Source organism: Pogonomyrmex barbatus, unplaced genomic scaffold, assembly GCF_055798465.1.
Source record: "Pogonomyrmex barbatus isolate J1 unplaced genomic scaffold, ASM5579846v1 scaffold14, whole genome shotgun sequence".
In the NCBI taxonomy this organism is placed as follows: Eukaryota; Metazoa; Arthropoda; class Insecta; order Hymenoptera; family Formicidae; genus Pogonomyrmex; species Pogonomyrmex barbatus.
In genome coordinates, this window is record NW_028297110.1 from 4,782,872 (window position 1) to 4,806,775 (window position 23,904).

Here is a 23,904-nt window from a genome sequence, read left to right on the forward strand (position 1 = left end):
GTGATATCTCTCGGGAATCTCGTCAAATGTTGAGCGTTGCGGAAAATGACACGAGACCACGTTCCTACGATTGCCAAGTGGAATCGCGATATTATAGAGCTAAAGCGGAAGAATGTCAGCCCTTCGATAACCGGTAATCTTTGCTGTTCGCAGGGATCGCGGTACATTGAACTAATACGGCTCGGTAGCGCACGCACACGCACGCACGCACACACACACACACACACACACACACACACACACACACACACACACCCACCCACCCACCCACCCACCCATCCACCCACCCACACACACCCACACACACCCACACACCCACACACACACACACACACACACACACACACACACACACACACACACACACACACACACGACGCGAGCACGTGCGAAATAGGCGACGTATTGTTCGAAACGTGTAGAACTCGTCAACATCGTGGGAACCTCTCAAGTGCAGGCAAAGTCGACGACGCGTTCGACAAGTCTCGCATTGATGATCGATACGCGCGGACGTAGTTGTTGCGCGCTTTTAGAATCTGCATCGCGACGTGTAAGCCCGTGTGATGCAGACACGTCGTGGTTCGACTCGGATTCTATAGAGCGTCAAAATTATTTTTATCGAACTGCCGCACGCTTGTTTCGCCGATGATGTTGGCGAGCCGATCGGGAGTTAAGTGTTGAGTTTTTACCAGTTGAACGTCAAATGCACAAATAGACTTTAATTGGTATTAGTTCTCAATGGAAGCAATTTAATTATATTTCGGTAAAATTCCTACTTGGGAATTCGTTATAAATATTTACTTCCAATCCCGGAAATTGGTCCTGGAGAGCCATTTTTGGCTTTGGCGTTCTTTCGGATTTCTGCAATATTGATTTCTCCGACGTCGGCTACCTTTAGCTCTAAATATGACTCCTTTTTCTTTCTAGAATTAAGTTTAAAAATAGACAAAGAGCGAAATTAGGCTGTAATTAAAATTAAACGCGATTGACTTGAGAATAAATGTTATTTATAAAGGTAAAAATGTAATCAGATCGCGGCGATGTGCATAAATCCGATTGATGAATATTGAAATTTTAAATTTGCACAAGCAAACTCCGCAAAAATAGCAAATGTATATTATTTCATGTTTCTTTTCCACAATGTCAGCGCGGGACGTAACTCTTATTACTATTGCTTCAGCAGCGCGATTCGCGTCGTCATTCCTGGCGATCGAGGTGAGTCTCGGTTATCAGAGATAGGAGGATGAGACATCGACATCTCGGTGTATGTTCATCACTGTTAAATGCATACGCATACGTTACACGGCAGCGTGTCGCGTATACGAGACAACCGTGAGCGATCAACAAGCAAACGTGAAACAATAGCTGATTGATATCGCGACCGTTCACGGATTTCTGATTAATAACATAAAGCCTCTCTCACCACCGTAACTACCACGTGATTATTAACGAGAGATAAGACGCTATCTTTAATAGACTTTAATAGACCTCACAGCCTGCCGGCGATTATTTCGGTTTCCGATTTATTTTCGTACTTCGCCGCTGAAAATAAATGAGTAATCAGAGAAATTCCGATCGTGATCCCTATCGGATAACAACGATATTTTAAGCTCTTTGGATGTAGCGCACAAAGAACTATTAGTTCTCATATTAGGCGCACTATTACATATTATATCCTGCGACGGAAATAAATAGAACGATAAGAATGTATACATAAGTGGAGAAAAGAAAATGCAGATAATACGAAATAAAAAGCAAACTAAGTAAAGGCAAGAATGTCTTGGTGAAAGTAAGTAGAACGAATGAATAGTAGTAGTGAAATGAAGTAGTCACAAAGTTAGAGCAGTCTGTTAATTACATTCGTTCATTTGTCTCAGAAATAAGGGAAACGTTGCTTCTGTTCCAAAGTACATTTTGCTCTTGTTTAAAAAGTTTATCTTAACTAGGAGGGGGGGGGGGCGCTTTAACGGGGACTAAAAATACGAGTACGCTGAAAAAAAAAAGAGAAAAATAGTTGATGAACAATCGGCGCACTCTACTTTATTAAAGCCCCTCGTGCCTCAGCAAACAATTCGTCTATTATTTTTCGACTGTTCGACAACACACTCAGGCGATACAAATTCACTCTCGGGGGACTTTGTTGCCCGACCGCCGTATTTCGGTCGGATTCGCACGCTTTTCGATGCACACGTCGTTTTATTTTAATAATACGCGCAATGCCAAAGTTCTATAAACAATGAAGCACAGCGACGCGCGAATATCGGGCGTCATGTGGTATCATAAAATAATAATTATGCCGCAATATCACAGTCCCGTGGAATAAAACTTGCGCGAAGCGTGTTGCTTTTAACACGCCCACGAATAACAAAGAATCGAACAAAATCAATTATTCAGCGAGCACGTAGTTTGATTCAGCATATTGACTTATATTCAGCTTTTCCTTTTTATAAACTTCCACAAAATGCTCCATGCCTTTCTCGCCATTTGCCGGGCTGAGTATGAAATACAATTTATGGAAAATTTGCTTATTTATTTTCACTGATTGAGGAAACATGGACGTCATTAAACATTCTCTTTTATATCTAGAAATAATATAATTTTTCGATTCGTTATTTATTAAAAATTTTATTTAATTTATTCGTGTTATTACCTATTAATTTGATATTCGAAGAGAGACGCGAATGTGACTTTACAAATGAAAAATAACATGTTTGTGAAAAATAACATCTATTTAAATTCGACGTTCATATTTTTTCGCTTCGGAAAACTTGATTATGAAATTATTGAGAAATCTGCAGAAAAGTGAGAGAATGCGCTGTGAAATTCTGAGTATTTTCTCTACGTACATCCATCTCTATACACTCGGCGATCGCTCGTGAAATGTTCCATCGGCGAATCCTTTCTGGAATATCTCCGAATAGAAGTCCAAATCGAATCGCTCGTTATCGCCATACCCTGAATTCTTTGTGCGAGAGATTTCTAATCGCGCGTCTGACAACAACGCGATATTATACGCGAGCCTCAGATCCGCAGCGGCGCGTTTTCATCTTTCAAACTCCACGGTTGATTGAATTCGCGCCAGATATTGTGCGATTGACTACAGCATCTGACGTACTTTAGTCGCTCTTGAAGATTTTCCGAGAATCCGAGCGTTTGTTGAGAGCACCAAAATGCCCGACCGAAAAACCCGTGAAATATTTACTGTCGTGATTTTCATTTTTTAAAAGCCGTCTTTGCCTAACATATATTTTTCAACTGGAATAGCGTCGCCGGTTATATTGCATTCTTGAAAGAAATCCTCAATCAATTTAAAAGAAATTGATTCTGTGAAATTTTTCTCATGTAGATGTCTTCCATCAAGTCTACATTCTACAGAAGCGCTTTGACCGAAGTAATCACGAGGTAATGATTTTATACATTTTAATGCAAAACAGAGAATTGTCGCCTTTATTTTCTTCTGTGTAAATTAGAAATTAAAATCTTATTTATAAATTAATTTAAATTTACACGGCAATTTGCGATATATACAAGAGAAAATTAAAACATCTAATTTTATAAGCCATTGATTTGACAACCATTATTTGTTAATTTTCTTTCAAGAATATGTAAAATTGCTAAATAAAATAATAAGAGCGCTAAATTTTCTCTTCGTAAAAGGTATTTTTAATTTTTTTTAGAATGTGAATTTAAAATAAATTTATATCAATTTCTATCAATAATGATTTTTGTATCGTTTTTTAATTAAGGTTATTCAGGTAATATTGGTGGTTTCTCAACATAGGACTCCCTTTATGCATTCACGTGCGGTTTACATGAACATTAATGGTGTCATTAATAATTAATAAAGGTGTCAATTATTCGAGATTCCGATGGAATAATGCATCATGGGAATTATAATGATCATTACTTCCATGACATGGTTTTAGTAATGTCTATTAGTAGATTATCGGGCGTTGAAACCATTAGTCTCTGTGACATCTCCAAATATAACCATTCACATTAATAGAGAATTGTGCTATTTAAATTGACCGAATTTCTTTATAATATATAAAAGATTAAAAATATGAAAACAGTTTATCAAAATAGAGAAAACGATAGATCCATAGAAAGGAGAAAATATATTAATATAAATACATCATTAATTATTTTAATAAATAAAATTTTTATCTTCTTTGTATTAACAAAATGAGGAAGATCATTATAAAATCGATATAAAATATTAACTGAATCGTATATGCAATTTTATTTGCTAGTAAAGCGAGATTTATTCGATATATTTTATTTAACTATTCTCTCGCAATGAGATAGACGCTACATTTGTGAAAATAGACGAAAATTACATAAATCATATAAATTACGAGAAAAGTTTTTTTGATTAAAACATGATTCTCATTATGTTAAAATTTAGTATACGTGAATTGCAATATATGCGATTAAAATTTATCTTGCTATCAAATATTAAATGAGAATAACTTTGTCCTTAGCGTACAGTGTTTTAAACGAGATTTTATTAAACGATATGTTTGTAACTTCAACAATCGACAAGATACATTATAGCAGTTACACGTGTGGAAAAATCAAATTTCCCAATGTCCTCATGTATCACGTGTATCCTCATATTCTACGTGTTTTCTTTTTCTTATCGAGAAATAAGTTTCATCGTTGTCTTTTAAGTTAATTTTCAAGTTTAGAGATCTAAAATTTTCTGGTCTTTATTAACTTTCAGTTTCTTGATTCTTTTTTTATTTCATTTTCATCCATCGAAGAGAATTCTTCATTTTTTTGGATGAAAGTTCGACGTTCAGAAATCTTTTCTTGAAATATTACGGCTTTACAAATTATCAGATTTTATTTATTTTTAACCGTTTACGTCAAAGCTAATAAATTTGACAATTAATTTTATTATTATTATTAAATAAATATTCATAAATTCTTATTATTCATTCAAAATTAATAATCTCAAATTGATAATTTTATCGGTTATATTTATTTATTCTTATTACGTTGAACATTATTTGTGTCAATCTGTCCGAACTGGTACGAATTTTTTGCAAATACAGTGCATACCTGTTGCTGATTCTCTCGTTGCGTGGTCAGACGTGCTTCGACACATTGTCGGGTTTCAAGGAATGCCTGTCTTTGTGCCAATTCCCGAGGGTGATGTGTCAGTGCGCCGGCTACGTTCGTCCCGCCAACTACCACGATCGAGCTTAGCAGCTAAAATAGAAATAAAGTTTTACAGTTAGTAGATTCAGCTGAACTCAGCTATAATTTTTCTAGCGTTTTACATCTCAAATTGCGTTAATTTCTGTTACGTACATTTATGATCTTTATCTATAATGATAGCATTGAATAAAAAAAGAACATTATCATAGAAATGTTATGCTAATATGATTTACTTCAAAAATTCATCAAGAATAGACACGTTTTAATATTACTATATTAATTACTCCAAAAGTAACATATTAGAAACGGTACACTAGTATCTAAAGTGATTTTCTAAAAGAAATTTTATGAATAGATTTTTTTTTAGTAAAAATTTTTAAAGAGAATTTTGCTGAAAGTTTCTCCTCTAGTTTTTAGATTACATTTTGTAAGTTAAGAAGAAAAAGAACAAACTCGGTGTCCGCATTCTCGAAACTTAATGCAAAAGTACGAGGTATTTGTCTTGAGAGAATTTTCTCTCAAATCTATCTTTGTAAAACAGAAGGATTACTCACAATGAGGTGGATCATAATTTTTCGATTGTAGCGAAAGAATTATATGCGTATCCATGAACGAGGAAGAACGAGTGGATTACGAGTGTCACAAGATGAGGATCGAGAACGAGACTGCTAAGAAGAGTTTTAATGCCGGATCAGTGGCCATAATCCGAGGATCGGGTAGAAAGGAGCATAATAAGAAGAGAAAGTTTAATACTGGATTAGCAAAGTGGAAGGGCGAAGATTAAAGAAAAGAGTCGAAGAAGAAGAGGGAGAGGGATGAAGAAGAACACCTCGCGAATGTTGGGGTATATGGAAAAGGTGTTAACAGAGATTAGAAAGAAATATCAGTCAAAACGCATGCTATAAGAGCTAATCCGGTAATATCGCGATTTATTACGACATGAGATTTATCCGGAAATAATGAATAAATTATGCTTTTTAAAGTTCCTCGCTCTCTATTACCCGAGTTAGGGATACATAAAAAAAAAAACAATCATGCGTGATCAAGCTTGATTAATGGTACACATAAATCACGGTCGAGGTCAACGCCATGCTCGAGGATATGTGCATTAATTCGGTGAAAAATATTTTTTAACTTTTTGTCGCCGTCCAGAATTTCGTTCGTCACGTCACTGTCACGTTCGCTAATATTTGGTTTCGGGCCGAAAACTGGCCGGCCCGAATATTATACGGATGACGGATTTTACCAGTTGTGTAAGCTCTGCCTTTGCGTATCAAAATCAATTTGGCCGCGGCCCTTCGGCACTGTCGATGTCGATGCAAAAATGCAAAAACACGCGCGAATCCCGCAATCGGACGAACGGACACGCCGCGTCGCCGCGCGAGTGACTTTGTAAGCCATCGGGCGTTGCTCGCAATTCGGCAATTCGGCTTTATCGCTGGCAAATATCGGATGCGTCGCACGTGCAGCCGCGGCGATGCACGTGCGATGCACGACCGGCACGTTTGCGCGTTGCGTCGCGTACCCGCCGACATTTGCAGATTTTGCCGGGCGCAGCCTGCGAATTGTCTAAACAAAAGGGACCGAGCGACGATGAGATAAATATATTCGTACGAATCAACATAGACATAGCGGAATTGAATTTCCGCAAACTGCACATTTCACTGCAAAAGACACTAGGAGAGGCGGCTTTACGCGATTTTGCTACGCGATTTGAAAGGAAAATACAGAATGAAGAGGAAATTTTATGAATTTGACAAATATTTTTTTATAATGTCCGTTATGATTGTTACCACGTGATCTATAGTCATGTAGAATGGAAATTATTTAATTTAATTTATTGTGCATGGATAAATCTATATTACAATTAAAATTTTAACAGACATAAGAACGTAGGGTAATGAATTATGGGTGTTATTTATTTTCTTTTATTTGTAATTTAAATGTTATATTAAAATATTATGAAAGCAAGAGGAAATTACGGGAGAGATAAATTACGGTGGCGACGAGAGATGCTCATAACGAAAAGAATATTTTATTACGATCAGTTAAGCGATCATTCAGTTAAATCAGTGGTAGGCCCATCAATCACAGTTTCTTCCGTCTGTCTCCTGCTTTCTGTCTCTCTCCTCTTTATCTTCTTCCTCCTGACAGTTTACATTTAAGATATCGCGCGAGATTGATTATCAATGCAGAGTGTAGGAAATTCGAATAGGAAGCGATAGGCGGGGAAGCATTTCATTCTCGATAAATATCTCTCGCGGTTCACCCACCGATTGACACCGCCCTTATTTTTAGACCCCGAGCCCTAACGCGCTCTCGTTACACGATCCAATAAGCACAATGTGAAATGGAAGAGGATTAGCGGCGACCCTCGCTTTCTTTTTCACGCCGTGGTGGCGAGATGGGTATTTAAGGGGGCGGTCGACTTTGCGACGACGAAAATCGATGGCCGGGCTTCGGAGAAATCAGAAGAAACGCGACGACGACGTGAGACGACTTGCTTCCGGTCGCCAGTGAAAACTCGTTTACATATCGGTCAATATTTAAATAAGTTCGCGTCAATATTCATTGCCTTCGCTCCGGTACTTAGTCCCCCGAAGGAACTTGTTATCGAAGTTTTAGGCAGGCAGAGCGAACGCCTGTCTCGTTTGTTTAGCAAATGAGATCTTAAAAACGTTGTGTGTCTCGGATGAGTGGTTGCTCTCTTTGTTTGCCACAGGATCTGGTACATAATGCGAAAATGATAAGATCACAAGAGCTCTTCTTTAATTTAAAATTTGTTGACAGATTACTTAATTTATGCTAATATTATTGTAATAGTTTCGGAAATGTTAAAGCAGTCATATTAAAAAGTTTTTAAAAAATGCATGAAAACAAGGACAAAATAAGAAAATAATTTTTCAATTTTGACAAGTGTCAAGAAAATAAGTAAAATGAAAAATAAATTTCGAGAGAGATTTCTTTTTGCTATCTGACAAAACTGTGCATATTTTATGAAGTAAATATAACATATACATGATACATAAATATATATATATATATTCTCAACTTTTTTATCTCCACTTTAGATGTTTAAAGAACATTAAATATTACATGTTATTTCATTTTGCATGAGCACAAAGCCTCATGAATCAATTACCGTTATCGACTTAAGGGTTAATGCGGGGACGCGACGTCGAGGGACACGGTAAAGCCTCACTCGAAGGCATTAATATTACACATTAGCCGGTACGTTACTCCGAGGCATGGTTACGCGATTAACATCCGAAGTCAAACCACCGCGATTTACCGAAACAACAGCGCGACGTGAAATTTCTCGTTCGTCCTTACGCGAAACAGGAAAATTTCGAGGCAAAGGGCGCGTCCCGTCAAAGGGGCTGCTCATTGAGTTTGCGGAGTTTCGAAGAGGTTGTTGCAGCGCACACAATACACACAATACATACCCCACGGGTTGCGCTCGGGCTTTTCTCGTCTAATGAAACCCCGAGTACCGATGGGTTATTATCGGGACACCTTGTACGGCGGTTTGTACCCCGCGCGGCTCTTTGATCTATCTCCGTAGAAGCTACGTCAACTATCTCGGCCGAGACCTCCTGTTCTACGGATCTTCAAAAGGGGATCACCGGATCCTGCGCGGAATCGCTTCAGGTGGCCGTGATAACTTATTTGTAATCTTGGCCGGATTTATTCGCAACCACCTGTAGGATCATCGCCATTTCGGGCCCCTCGGAACCGCTTCTTTTTACGAGTTACATATTTCGGCAATATCTTGCAGGATTTTAGAGCGGTATTTCTTTACGTGATCCGACAAAGCATCACAATTTTCTTGCGAAGAAGACTCTTAATAGATATTAAAGAGCGCATACATACATGAACTTCCAGGAATATCATCCAGGAATATGATACGAGAGTACTCAAAAAGAATGATATTACTTTTTGCTAGGATGATATATAAGTAATGTAAAAACTTACGTTAGATTTCTTGATGGGAAACAGTGATATTTTCTCCTGCATTTTTATAAAAATCTGCTCAGTAAAAAAAAAATCATAATTAATTTCTTCATCCTTTTTAATTTTCATTAAAATATTCTTACTTTTCTGAAAGTGCATGTCTTTATCGAAAAGATCGGCTTAATAAGAGAAATGTCAAGTTTAATCCTTTTATCCTCTTTTAATTTTCATTAATTTTTCTTTATTCTTTCTCTCTGCTACGTGTCTATATTAGTAATATTCCACGAAGAATTGTTTATTCAAATTCGATTTTGCTGGACGCTGAGAATTCAGGCTTATGTGCTGCATATTCTAATTTACACCATTTGCACCGGAACATAATATCATATTACGCGAAAGTCTGGCTTCGAGAGAGAATGGGAGAGAGGACCGCTAACTTTCGACTATAGTAAATGATGCTTTGCTCCCGTCAATTAGGATTCCGCCAAGTTAGACTGTGTACGAGGGTCGATCCTGCGGTTTTGAAACTTAATTATTTAGAGAGTTACACCGGTCTCCCAGGAGATTTGCGGCCCTCCTGCGTTATCCCCGTCAGGCCGTTGTGAATTTGAGGGAGAATCCTACAAGACCCTGCTGAATATTGCACGTCGAGATCGTCAGGATCGGCCTCACATACGTCTGACAAAAGTATCAGGGTCACGAGAAGGGAAAAACACATCCTTGATTTGTCCGCCGTAATGGAAGTCGAGGGAGAGATTTCGCAAGAGGATTTAAAAAGCATGCCGGGCAAGAGAGAAATGCCTTTCACGGCATATAATCCAGCCAGTTGCCTTGCAAACTATACCGGGAACGCTTTCACCGAGGCTGGTATAACGGCCTCTGTAAGGGAATTGCATATTACTCCATGAACTCAAAAAATAGAGGGCAAAAATAGAGGCGCATACGATATTGTTGATCGCAAACAACGAACAACGAACAAACGAACTCAAAAAGATACGGAAAAGGGAAAGAGGAATTTAGTATCAATTAGTTGCACAAGTAACGTAACATATAAAAAAGAAGCCATAAAAGTATGAAAAACTTTTGTTTTTGTTATTTAAGAATATCAGTATCTTCTCAGACTTCTTGAAATTTGAGATATATTAACATAGTAATCGATAATTGATTTATTAATTAATTTTTTAAGTATAGGAAAGAGGTTACGAGATTAATTATATATAATCGTTAAATTTTTATCAAGTTATTTAATACGTTTTCCAATAAGTGACCGATCGTTTTCCAATAAAGTAATCTCTTTTCTATAATAGCATAAACATGAGCAAAATAATAATATGAAATAATAATATTGAATGTATAAACATATTATTTAAAACATTTATATAATTTGATAATAATACTCATTATACCAGAAGTTATATTAACTGTGTTTATACAGCAGTTTGTGAGACGACGTGGCAAAGCGACAGTATAAATTATTCTCCTCGTGAATTAATTGGTATTAAATAGTATCTCGTTTCTTCTGTCGGCGGCTGTCTCAAATATTTCAACACAATGGCATTTATCGGCGTATCTCAAGTGTAACTTCGAAGATGTTTGACAAGAATTTTATTGTGGTAGACGTTCAATTATGGATCAGAAATGGAATTTATAAGGAAAGAAAGGGGGGAACAATGTTTTTCCGTTCGAATATGTGCGGTAATTCTCCTTATAGTTTTCATGGAGCACTCTCATTCAATCATATTTCCTGTTTCTGCTCGAGCAACGGAACCTTCTTGACTTCAAAACGTCGATTGAATTTTCTGATTTGTGCTCGCCGCACGATGGATCTCGATCTTTTTCTTCGTTTCACCATCGCTTTCCCATCGTGCCATGAATTCACAACGTTTTACTAGAAATCGTCGCGCTGACAATTCATGTATGTTAATATTTTCAAATTTTCAACACACACAATTGAAAATTACGTGTAAAAATTTATGATTTTTTAGCAAAAATAAAGAATAAAATTAAATTTACATAAAATAGAGTTAAATATAAATACATGTAAAATCAATAATTGTATTCAAAATGTTAATTTATATACAAAAATATATCATAGAATCGCTCTGTAAAGAATATATTTACATATTTTTTTTCTAGCGTTTAGAATAACGTTTAGTAATAACGCAGTTTAGAATTGATAAATTCTACTGCGTTATACTGCGTAGATAAATTCTACTTGATAAACTCGACTGCTTCTGTGTCAAAAATTACTTCACTCCGATCTTTTATCTAATTTACAATTCGGAAAAATTCAAAGTATCCAACAATAAAAATTCTATGGAAGACTTCTCCACTATCAGCCGTAAAGTCAAATGTGAACTTACGAGAGGAAAAAGAAAAATGCACGAACTGCTACGATCTGTCGCTCCGTATTCAGATTTCTACTACTCGAGCCTGAACATAGCTCTCGGCTGTAGATATTCGGACCTTTACTACTGAAAGATATTCGCTCTTCTCGTGTCGCCGCTTTGTTTTCAAGATTTTTTTTTTTTTTCGAGACAAAAAATTCTCCAAAATGGCACACACGTGACCTCACGTAATAAAATTTTATACTCATTTATGCGTATTAAAATATTTATTAAAAAAAATGATTATTAATATATATATATATGTATATATATATATATTACATAACGACATAATGACATTGATGTGGATTTAAACAACGAGCTTGATGAAAAGCTGCTTAATATTAATGATGAATAATGAATTATGAATAATGAATTATTAATCTTTGTACTGCTTAAATTAAAATTATATAGAGATAATACAGAGAAGTTATTAGTAATCATAAAGCGCAATTGTTCAAAATATTGAATTTATCATATTTTTATTCAATTTTTATCAATTTGCAATTTAATTCTTAATATAGATAAAAAATAAAAAAGGTATATTTAATGTATGTATATTTAATGATTAATAAATATAACATATATATTTTATTAAATATTTTCATATAATATATTTAAATTATTTATAGTAAAGACATTGACATTTAAGTTTTATGCAGCTTACATTAATTCAACAAAAATGTGCTTTTATACACATATATTTGCTTCAACATTTGTATTTTATGCTATCTCGACTTAATTTTGTTGCAAGACGATAGAACACGACGTGGAAATTAATGTTTGCTCGCAACAACGCGTTTAAATTTTTTACAACTAACCAATTTCCAGTGCATTTAAACGCGTGTATTCGCTGTTTTGTTAAAGCATCCGTTGAAAGTATTGCTTCGGGTGATTAAGTTTCACATGATAATTGATTGCAACAACCACCTCGCGTACGAAAATCTTTGTAATTTTGAAGATAATTTCTTCTCTATTGTAATTAAAATTACAATTCAAATTTAAATTAAAATTTTGCCAAAATATATCTTAATAAAAAAAGATTGTTTTAAAATGAATTTATTGGAAAAAGAGGATCTTACTGTTTTTGATGTAATGTTACAACGTGAAAAGGACTAGATGTATAGCAACTATAAACTACAAATACATAATAATTATATGAACTAATTTATTATCACATATTTACCTTTATTCAATTAAGTAACATTGTTTCGTCGAATACATCAACTTTTTATGTTTGAAATTTTTTTCATCGCCATGACGCAACTGTTTGCTTCGTAACGAATCACGTTTTCGACGCGGACATTTTTATGGCGAGTGATCCATCAGGGTTATCGCCTGAATCTGATGCAGGCGGACATGTTACCGTCTTCATGGCGGCATAGTCGATGTATGTCGACGGATAAAATGCAGCTTTCGAGACGAAAAATCGCGTCTCTTTCACGTCATTGTATATCGATGTCTTTTGCGTTGCATGTACTTTAATGCGCCGTTCATCGTATTGTGAACGCCGGAAATAGAAGAACTTATCCCCGATACGGCTGGATTATATTCTCTAATGTGAGAAGATTGTTACGTGGCTTTCTTTCCCTTCGCCTTTTCACATTCCTCAATCTTTGCTCTATTTTTGCTATTTACGGTCTTGAGGGAAGTTTGCATAGAGCCAAGATTTATATACCTAACTTTCGAATTGACCGGTCAAAAATCTCCGCTTGTACGAGTCACTTTTCAACGGGGGTGTTCGCCGTTGCGGCGTCACATTTGTATGTGTATGAAAATAAATGAGAGCTTTCGAAACGGCGAGGCGCCGCGCGGCACGAGCTGAAAGTGGCTCGCGTGAAAAGGCATCATTTTTCAAACTCGCGGTTCCGTTGAAAAATGACAACTCGCGTGCAATTAAGTCCCCCCCCTAATTTTCGTCGTGTTTCGCCGAGAGAGCAGCAATTAAGCGGACGGTTCCGCGATGTTTTCCGTCCGTTCGCGTCATTAGAGCATCATCGTCGTCGTCGTCGTCGTCGTCGTCGTCGTCGTCGAGGTTCATAATGTTGCTAGCCGCTACGACCAGAGGGTTCGACGCGAGATACGAGACTCGAAGAATGTTTCCAAGCGTGGATATCGATTCGTCCTTTTCCTCTCTTTCCGCCTTCGTGTACTCCTCACCGAGCCGAGGCACCCACGCGACTTCCGTTTCCGATCCCGCGAGATCTTACCTCCCTGAGAAGAGTTGCGTCGTTGGTCGAAATTTCGTGCACGTGATCGTGCCACTACGTTTCTCGAGCACGGTTCACGTTTCTCTCCTGAAATGAATATACGTATGTCCGTCGTCGTTCGTTATGTGATTCGTTAGGATTACGCTAGCTCCAACTTCCCGTCGAGGGTAAACAACTGTTCTGCCCCGAGGATGTTGCACAAGCGATGTGGTGGTTTACGCAACGATTGAGCCCATTATAATTCGCAACACATGTTGAGGCTCGTTGATCGCAAATTTACTGTAAACAGGATTCATACTCTAATTACATGGAGAAAACATCTTTGTTGGCAAATCTGAAAATTTGACTAGATACAATTCTGAAAACAATTTTGGACCATCAAAATTATTATATAGGACGTTTAAACATGATAATAATACTGCGAAAATTGTTTATCTTCTAGCAATTTAAATGTCGTATATAATAATTTCGAAGGCTCAACGAAATTATTTTATTGTGACCAAATTTTTGCCAACAAAAGTGTTCTTTCCGTTTATAATCGTAAGATCACCGTTATTTTATTAATAATTTTCATTTTCAGGCTACGTAACACGAGACGTCCGCAAATTGATAATTTAGGTCAGCCACGTTCATTATATCTCAACTATCAAGCACTTTTTTTACATTGTGTAATTAATTCCTACCCGGTCCTATGAGAAGATGATCTCCCGTTATATTTCTTCTTCACAAAGACTGTCATTATCTCAATTTCGACTGTCCGTTTCGTCTCCTCCGGCTTCTATCTTCTTCCAGGCCACCTTTGTCTTCTTGAAATCAACGAGTAGAACCGTGGTTTTACGAGGAAACCTGATCCCGGGCCATAGCGATCGGGTTTCCTGTTACGGGATTGTGTCGTAATTAAAGGAGTACTTGCTCCGGACCATCCTGGACATCACAAATCTCCCTTTATCGAAACTCGATCTTTGTCCAGCAACCTAGATATTTCTGTATATATTTCTGTATATTTCTAATTAGTAATTTACTCTTGACAAACTCCAATTTGTCCTTATAAATTAAAAGTCACCCCTTATTTTAACTTATTAATTACCGTGGCTTTATGTTATTATCTGACATTGATATATTAACTATGTAGGAAAGTTGTTGACTGAAACACTACAGTTTTTTATTACAATACGCTCATTATAATAATAATCAAATCAAAGTACACCACGAATATTACTAAAGCTCTCTTATCCGTCATCTCATCTCATTGAAAAGTTAGCTAATCAATTAACTTTTTCGCTGATGACAAAAAATTCACCATTCGTAAGGAGTCGCTAAAGCGAATATATGATGTTATGACATCCGATCGATCGGATTTATTAACGATCGTCGAATTTAGTAACGCGTAAAAATCAACAGTGCGTTAATTGGCTCAGTTGGATATATCATGGTGAATTCCGATGAGACGCAATTAATTCCTAAGCGGATCTAAGTCCCGCGCAACGGGATTCCCTTTGTTCCGTTCGCAACTTCCCTTGCTGCAGTGCAACTCGTGCCAATTAACGCAACGCGGAATACATTTCCGTGGAATACATTTCCGCGCTATTAGCAGAACGCGGAGACACTTTATCCACGTGTCGAGATCAACCCCGCGCTCGAAGTTTGCAAATGCTTTCTAGAAACGACGTTGAATAATGCGTTTCTCCTATCGCGCGTCGTGGGAGCGGTAAAACTTGCATGTGTTTCTGCTTATGATTTTTTCAGAATTTGAAATCGACATAATGTCAATGCTGCAATAAAATATTAATGCATAATACCTGATATAAATATATATTAATATATAATATATAATACATAATATATAATATGTAATATGTAATATGTAATATGTAATATGTAATATGTAATATGTAATATGTAATATATAATATATAATATATAATATATAATATATAATATGTAATATGTAATATATATATATATATATATATATATATTAACCATATAATATCTGTGAAAAATATGTATATTCAATATATTATTCAATATATATTTACATAATTCAATATTCTGATACAAGAAAAGTGTGGTTAATGTTTACCTATAGTCAGATACATAACATTTATTTTAATTACAATTAAGAAACTTTATCAAGAAGATTATTCCAATTAATAACTGATTAGAAACTGTCTAGATTTACTGTTCAATTATTATCCAAACAAATTAATAAAAATCTAGCCGGTAAAATTGGCCAGACTAGTTTTTTAATTTTTTAATTTTAATTTTAGTTTTTAATCTTTTTCTATTTAGGCTATTTAAATTGAAATAAATAGGAAAAATATTTTTGATGAAAGTGTGAATCGCATTTCAACCTCTTCGCAACAAGTGGAATCATTCTAGAGAAGAGAGAATTATAATATAAATATATATAAATAAATATAATATATACATATTCATATTATAATTCTTTTTTCTCTAAAGAATATATATAATATAAATATAATATAAGTTTCGAAAATTTTCTTGTGCTAGATTAAATTATTATGATATTAATGTGTAAACCTTAAATCTTTCTTGATTTAATAATAATGTTAGAGTAAAAGTTTCTTCAATATTTTATCAAAGTATGACATTTAAAATTAATTGTAGCAGCTTGGATTTATATATTTATACTATATTTCTAAAAATGATTTATTAAAATTCACAGATGTATTAATATAATTGCGACATGCTGTGATTTGATTTAGCATGACATCGTCGTATATGTATAAACCTTTTCCATTATATTAATTGGAAGTTGATTAAAATCTATCAAAAAAGAATGAAATAAGGTAACCATGGAGAAGCAAAGAGAGAAAAAAAAAGTAATTCATGGCAATGAGAATTTAATGCCGCATCCATTGTAGTTTATGTCGGTTATACACGTAACCAACGTGTTTGCATATTACTCTAGACTTGTTTCATGTAATGTACAACGAAAAGAGATACGATTCTGTTTCTTCAAGTAATTTAGATCTTTTTCCATTTAAAAAAATAATTAGCATTGACTACATTTATATAAAGAATATTGATAATAATTAACAATCTTTCCATAAAGGAGAAAGTACATTAAAAAAAATGTACATAGATTCATACATATATATATATACATATGTATTCCTGTTGTATTTCCAATTACTAAAATTGTTTATCATTCGCCGATATCACTGCAATATTATTTATAGACGGATAATCCGAAAATGTAATCGCGTAAAACAGAAACGCGTATTTATTTTCGCCACGAGCGAGTTGGATACAATCGACCGTTTAAATATGTAATAAAACACGCAATAAAATAATTACTCTGATTTCGGGAGCGGAAAGGATACGGGGAGCAACGATGCATGCGCTAAAAGCGTATAAATAAAAAAATACATCGCCGAGGAGAATCGATTCCGTCTCTGGCAATCTGTTTTTCATCAACGTGGAGCTCGCCACGTCACGTTTCATGATGAAACTTTCTGTCCCTGTTACTTCTACTTTAGTTATAATTCTCTCTATCGACCTCATTGAAAATATAAATCAGCGATCGGAACGACATCGCGGAATTTGTACGACGGTACCTCAGACGGGGATTTAGGTCTAAGTTTTCGTCCAGTTTTCGTTCTCGGATTCGTTCTAATTAAACCTGGCGCGAGCCACGGACGTGGGGTCATTATGAAAGTTCACGTTTGCAGACTGAAGAGCGAAGTTAGCCAGCTCCAAAAATGTTTTTGCGCGAAAACGCGAACTCTCGCGGAGTGCTCTTTGAGATTCGAGAATTCGCCTCTCGCAAGGTATTATACTTGCAAAGAAACGGCCACGTGGGTTCCCGTAATTGCGCCACGTTTCTCAGAAGGGTCGGCGATCAACATCGCAATAACCGCGGTTTAATTTACCCTTTGTCGCTTTCGTAGCTTCAGAAAAAAAGGGGCGAAGAATACGATTAAATGAGGATTAAAAGTCAACGCGTGACAGACCGTCGCGTCGCGAGCCATCCTCTATTTTCTTCTTTTTCTTTCCGAACGATTAACGACACGCGTTCGTTTATGCAACGGACGTCTCGCGGGATTGTTAATTGACATTTTATGTATGGCGGTGGAATAAGATTTCTTTCTCTCTCTCTCTCTCTCTCTCTCTCTCTCTCTCTCTCTCTCTCTCTCTCTCTCTCTCTCTCTCTCTCTTTCTCTGTATGTCGCGCGCGCATTGTGCTCTTTCAAGCTCGAAATAGTAAAAACGAACGCACAAACGACGGAACGAACGCGTTCCCACTTCGAAATGGCAGTCTTTTCGCGACGCTGTTTTATTCGGTCTTTTGTACGCTCGAGTATTCGTATTTACGTGTCTGCGTTCGTTCGCGGCATCGTTCCGTTATTACGTTATTTTCCGTTATTTCGCGGTTACAGCACGTACTTCATGTGCGAGTGAATAAATATGCGTACACACTGCCCCCGAGATGCATTATTCCACGCACAAGTATGCATGGCACGTCATAATTACCACCTAATTTGCATAATTAGTTCCACAGCAATACTCAATTTAGCTTCTTGCAATATAAAATTTATTATTCTAGAAATTGCAAAATTTCTCTTGCCTGTCTTTATTTAAATAAAGATAATATCAGGCGTCAGGCATATCGTTACTGTATGAATTGTTTACGAGGTATTTCAAAAGATTTTATGTTTTTCAACTTTAATCGCATATGAAAAAAATTTTTCCGTTCATTTATTAAAGAAAATTACTCGCTATACAATTTTTATGCAATAAAATTCGATAAAATTCTTATAACTGAGTTGAAAAAGTCAAGAAAATCAGGATGTCTACTATTTGGAAAATTTTATTTTACGATTTATAAATTTTTATGAATGGAAAGTATAAAAGACTTTATATATTCATTTGTAAAACACATTTACAAATATTTTCATTTTATCTAGAATTTTTAACAAATTGTCTTGAAAATCGTGATTTTCAGAGAATTTCTTTTTTTTAAGATTTAAGACACTCTGAATATTTATTTAATCTAATTATATACGTTAAATCTATCGGCAGATTATCGGATATGATAACATGTATAATATATCGCAAACTTCATTGAGCTTCATACCGGATGTAAAAGCAAGTGAATACTTCACTTGTCGGCTGTGATGATTAATCAAGCATTATAATACAACGTGCGCTGTAGGAAACTCGGGAAATTCTCTAATACCATTTCCCGCGAGTGGCAGTCAAATTGGTTCCCCGTCGTAACGTTTTTTCGCGTAACGAACCGGCCGATTGTACGAGAATCGATGGTAATCCCGCGAGATGGAAACGCGCCGGGGCAAGGTTTTCGCCGGCGCTCTCTTTTCTATTAACCTCATTGCTTCTCCATCCTCCTCCCCTTTTTCCCTTCCTGCGATTTCAGCGAAAGAGCACCGCGGCGTCTTCGCGTGTTATCTCGCGAAATCCCCGACGCAACCACGACAGCCCTCGTCGACAAAGTCTTTCGCTTTTTCCATCCTAAGTTACACGCACGCGTGCTCTCTGTTGCGTCTTGACGATGTGATCAGCATCACCGTTGCACTTTGTGCTGCTCGCGCGGAGCACATAACCCATTTCATTCGCGGAATAAGGCTCTTTTGCGTATTATCGCGGAAATCAGTTTGAAAGAAACGCCTCGTTTAAAAAAAAAAAAAAAAAAAAAATAACAGGAAATTCGACCTTTGTCTGAAACTTCTGCCTCATTCTGCCTCTTCTGCTCTCTTGCTTCTTCGACGCGAAACGGAGATTGCGCGTTCGCAGGATCGTCGGAGGTATCTAATTATCTTTCTCCTTGTTATCGCGCACACATTGTCATTGCATGCATCGAAATTAATACATCGTCCGCGCGTGTAAATTAAGGTTTGCACGCCGCCGAGATAAAGTTCCGAGAAAATCCGCGCCATGGAAGAAGCGATACAATGCTAGTGAGTTCCGAGAAACGCTATATTAATCCTTAAAACTCGAGATTAATATTAATTCCGCTCGAAATTAAAACCGATGGTTTTTCAGATAAGCAAAATTAAATCCTCCAGATAATTGTTTCGCATAGACTGAGGCACTCCGAGAGACACGATGTTAACTTTATATGATTTTCCTATTAAAAGATAAGATAGTTTCTCTGCAAGATATAGCTCTTATTTATTTTCTGCGGAGTATATTTTTAGAACATCGAGAGAGACGGAAAGAAAGAGAAAGAGAGGAACCAATTTATCATCGTCACTATCGCGTTACCATCGTTCTCATCATCGTTATCTTCGCTCCTCGTGCCGGCAAGAGGCTGGCCTATTGTCGCGACAGACTCTCCATTATTTCATTTCATTTTCAACTCGCTACAATGTTTCGACCGGCGCGATTACTATTCCCGCCGTACTACTTCACCGCCTGTCGCCGGCTGTTTATCTTTATTTGCAAATGACTGCCGGGAGAAACGGTTATTTGCGTTGATGTGACGCGGGCAGTTTATACTGCAGGCTATATTCGGGCCGAATTATTTTAGTAACAAAATCGATAGTTACCGTTGCTATTAAGATACACATGGGTCGACCCTTCGGAATGATCCTCGGCCACCACCTCGGTCTCTCTTCTCGTGGTGGCCTCTCTCGGACAGTGGGGCTGCCCACGGCGACGCAAGGTCGCGTTACACTTTTGGAGTGGAAAAGATTGTCGGCCGGGTGACCGAGATAAAGGTCGACTGTGGATTGCCCTTTCGTTTCGTTGCGAACCATCCCCCTCATCTCCTACCCCCTCCCCCCCCCGCCAAGAAACGGAACGAGGGAAAAAAGAAAGTTACAGCCAGAACGAATGACGGTCATCCCCCGCAGGAGAATGGAATACCTAATAAGTCCTAAGGTCCTCGGCTCGGTAGCTCTTTCACCTCGTTTATTAGTCCTTAAGTAGACACGACGTGAGAAACGAGGCTCTAGGTTGTCTGCGAGTCGTCGATGGGCTTATTTCGTATAATTCAGTTAATAGAGGGGAATATGGAATAATGAAAGGTTATGATGTATAAAATTTCATAATGAGATTTGCCAATGATGCGCGAGGCCTGGCTGAAAGTGATAGTATTATTTTATTCAACAGATGGGAAATATAAATCTATGTGTGTCCAACGTTTCTTTTTTTTTTTCTTTTTTAAATATTTAACACACGCAAGTGGCATGTCACGAAGACCAGTAAAAATGTAGACCATGTAGACCAAATGTAGTAAAATTTTAATCCTTTCATAAGAGGGAAGCTTCTTTAGTTATAACAGGGAAAATAATTGCGCCTCAATATTGTTTTCGATGACATTCTCCCGACTGTCGGTTTTAGTATTTTTGATGACGTGACGTTGCAAATGCCTTTGCAATCGTTCGCGATGATTTGATGTATCTAGGTCGTTTTCGTGACTCTGTTAGATCCGATATTGAAGATCGAGTGTGATTGATCGAGCACGTCATGGGGGTTCGCGAGAGATTTGCTTCCGCGGCAATCACGCGAAAATATTCCGACTTGGCGCACACGAAAACGTAAAAGTTCTTCCGTGAGCTAAAAATGACATAACATTCAGAATCTTCATTTTCATATCTTAATCGAAATACCGATTGATTCGACGTTAATTAACGATGATGGGAATCGACGGAGGAAATACCTTTAATTCGTAATACGAGACGCGAAATGGAAAATGGTAGAATAGAAAAACGCCCAGCTTATATCGAGAGATCGTTCGTTAAATGATTTAACGTACCGAAAGCGCTGTTTTTTTTATTTAGGATTTACTCGTTTTTTCTTTTCTTTCTTTCCTGTGCCAGGCGTTTGTGTGTGTGTGTGTGTGTGTGTGTGTATTTTTTTTATTTTGCCACGGTCTTTTCATCGCTTTTTCCAGCGAAGCGCCACGCCATTCGGATCCGAAACAGCCGTTCGATTTGTTTTCGTCGGCATGGAAGTTACGCAAACGTTGGCAAATTCTTCGTATCGAATTTTTCGCTATTTAACCCGCAATCTCGATTAAAATTGTAGCCTCGCTCGCGTTCCATGTTAATATCCGTTTTCCATGGAAAATCGCCAGACATTTTCGCGCGATTACCAAAATTGCCGGAAATTAAACACAGGATTGCGTTGGACGAGAATAAAGGAATGAACATTTAACACAGTTTAGCAGACATGAATCATATTATTGAATAATTAATTAAAATATATGTGAAATAATATATAACTGTGTAATACGTATAATATGTTTATAACAAAATATTTGATTGCAAAAGTAACTTTTATATAAACTGAAATATACGTTGTCTTAAAATTTCATGAATTAGGTCTTAGCGAGATTTGAATTTCTTATCTCTATCTATCTCTTTTGTCTTTTTCATACATATCTATATGTATATCTGTAACCTTCATCAAATTGCAACAACAATTATTGAGCGAAAATGTCTATGAAAAAATTCTCTTCTATCTCGTTTATTATCATTCTTTATTCGTTGCCTATTATTTTCGAGAGGTATTTAATTTTTCTTTGTAATTTATCTTCAAACTTGTTACCAATATTTAAATATAATACTCGCACCTCATGGGAGATATCCCGGCAGCGTTTCGATGAAAATTTCATTCCGGGCTTACTCCCGCAAACTTTTCAGCTTTTGGTATTTAATATTAAATAGCCTGACTTTAGAAAGCTATTGGGATAAATCCCTGCCAAAGTAAAGAAATTTCAACGCAAACTATTTATAAATAACTTCCGATCTTATCAAGAAACATGGTAGCGTAGTGAATATACATATAAGATATTACCCTGTCCACGGTACACGACATGTATGACGGAGAGATGCATGATACTGCAAATATAATTATGAGAAACAGTCCTAATTTTTTAATTCTTTTTTTGATGAAGCAAAATAAAAATTCTTACGAACGCAAAATATCCTAAAATAAAAAGAAAAAAAAAAATTAAATTTGCGATTTCTTTTTAATTATATGTTTAAAAATTATTTAACTATGACTGCGTTATACCTTTAAATTGTTTTTACATCTCCTATAAAAGTCAGAAAAATTTAATAAGCAGTTAATTAACTCCGATTGTGATACACCATCATCTCCCCCCTCTCTCTCTCTCTCTCTCTCTTTCTTTCATATTTCAATAATATCCCGTAATTCTGTAAAACAGCAATCGACGAGGAGCAGCCGTGTCGTGAAGAGGAAAGTTCGTCGCTGATTCCTTTTCGTCTTTCAGCGTTTCTTTTTCTCGCTTTGCCCTCGCGCTTCACAGCATTTCCCGTCAAATATTCATTCGTCGAGGGGACAAACGACGGATCCCGCCGTACACCATGTTGCACTTTCGTCGTCTTCATCGCTCGTCCCTTCGCTCCGCAAATAAACGGCAGCTGTACGGTATCACGAATCGTTGTCGCGGTTCTCTTTTCGCATTTCCGGTCGATTAGGCGCAACGTCGACGCTTCCCTTCCGTGAACCACGTTGCTTGTGGAGCAAAGCGATTCCGTGGGCTACAAAGAGGCACTTTCGACTCGCGATCTCTGCCGCCGAGTGCGACCGACAAATAAACGCGGAATGAATCGCGCCCAAATGTTGCCGCGGCTTTCACCATGATTACACGGAGAACTGACGTAACGCGTCGTAAGCACGAAATTTCTATACACTCGTTTCCCTACGCGCGATGAATTTTATTTTACTCCACCCCGCACGACTCGTCCCCCGCCCTCCCCATAAACGTGTCGATAAACGTTATTAATGTCTCCGCTAAAATGAAAACAGTATTACACAACACCTCTTGATTTGAAATTTGCTGATACTGCTTGTTCAAGTTTTCCCTTCTTGGCTTCTTGATTATTCGACGATTCTTGATTTACAACTCGAATAATGTACACACCACCCTCCCCTTCGCCGTTATCGTCCGTTGTCACGCGGTTTCTTTTTATTTTTGTAATATTTCTCGCGTCTGCCGATTTTCCCCGTGAATGGAGAGGCTTAATAAACGCGTTCATAAATCTTCCAAGGAAATCTTGTTATCGACGTAATTCAGCGCACTGTCATCAATATGAAAATCTCGGTGTCGGCCCATTGAATAAAACATCCCCCTTCGGTTGTCCTCGCCACGGGGGTGAGAAAATAAGACCGTTATTTACGAGAATCCACCTGTCCGTGCCTACCACGAGACATGCCAGATGGATTTT

At 36.9% G+C, this 23,904-nt stretch overlaps 1 protein-coding gene across 3 annotated transcripts in view; it reads right to left on the minus strand.

Moving 5' to 3' along the window:
* The window catches only part of LOC105430765 (adenylate cyclase type 5), a 106,276-nt gene that overhangs the window by 23,026 nt on the left and 59,346 nt on the right, over nucleotides 1-23,904 (minus strand). For all 3 annotated transcript variants that reach the window (XM_089073181.1, XM_089073180.1, XM_089073182.1), the window contains one exon: nucleotides 5,068-5,217. In XM_089073181.1, the coding sequence (XP_088929307.1) occupies nucleotides 5,068-5,217 (150 nt within the window). The remainder of the gene's footprint in view (nucleotides 1-5,067; nucleotides 5,218-23,904) is intronic.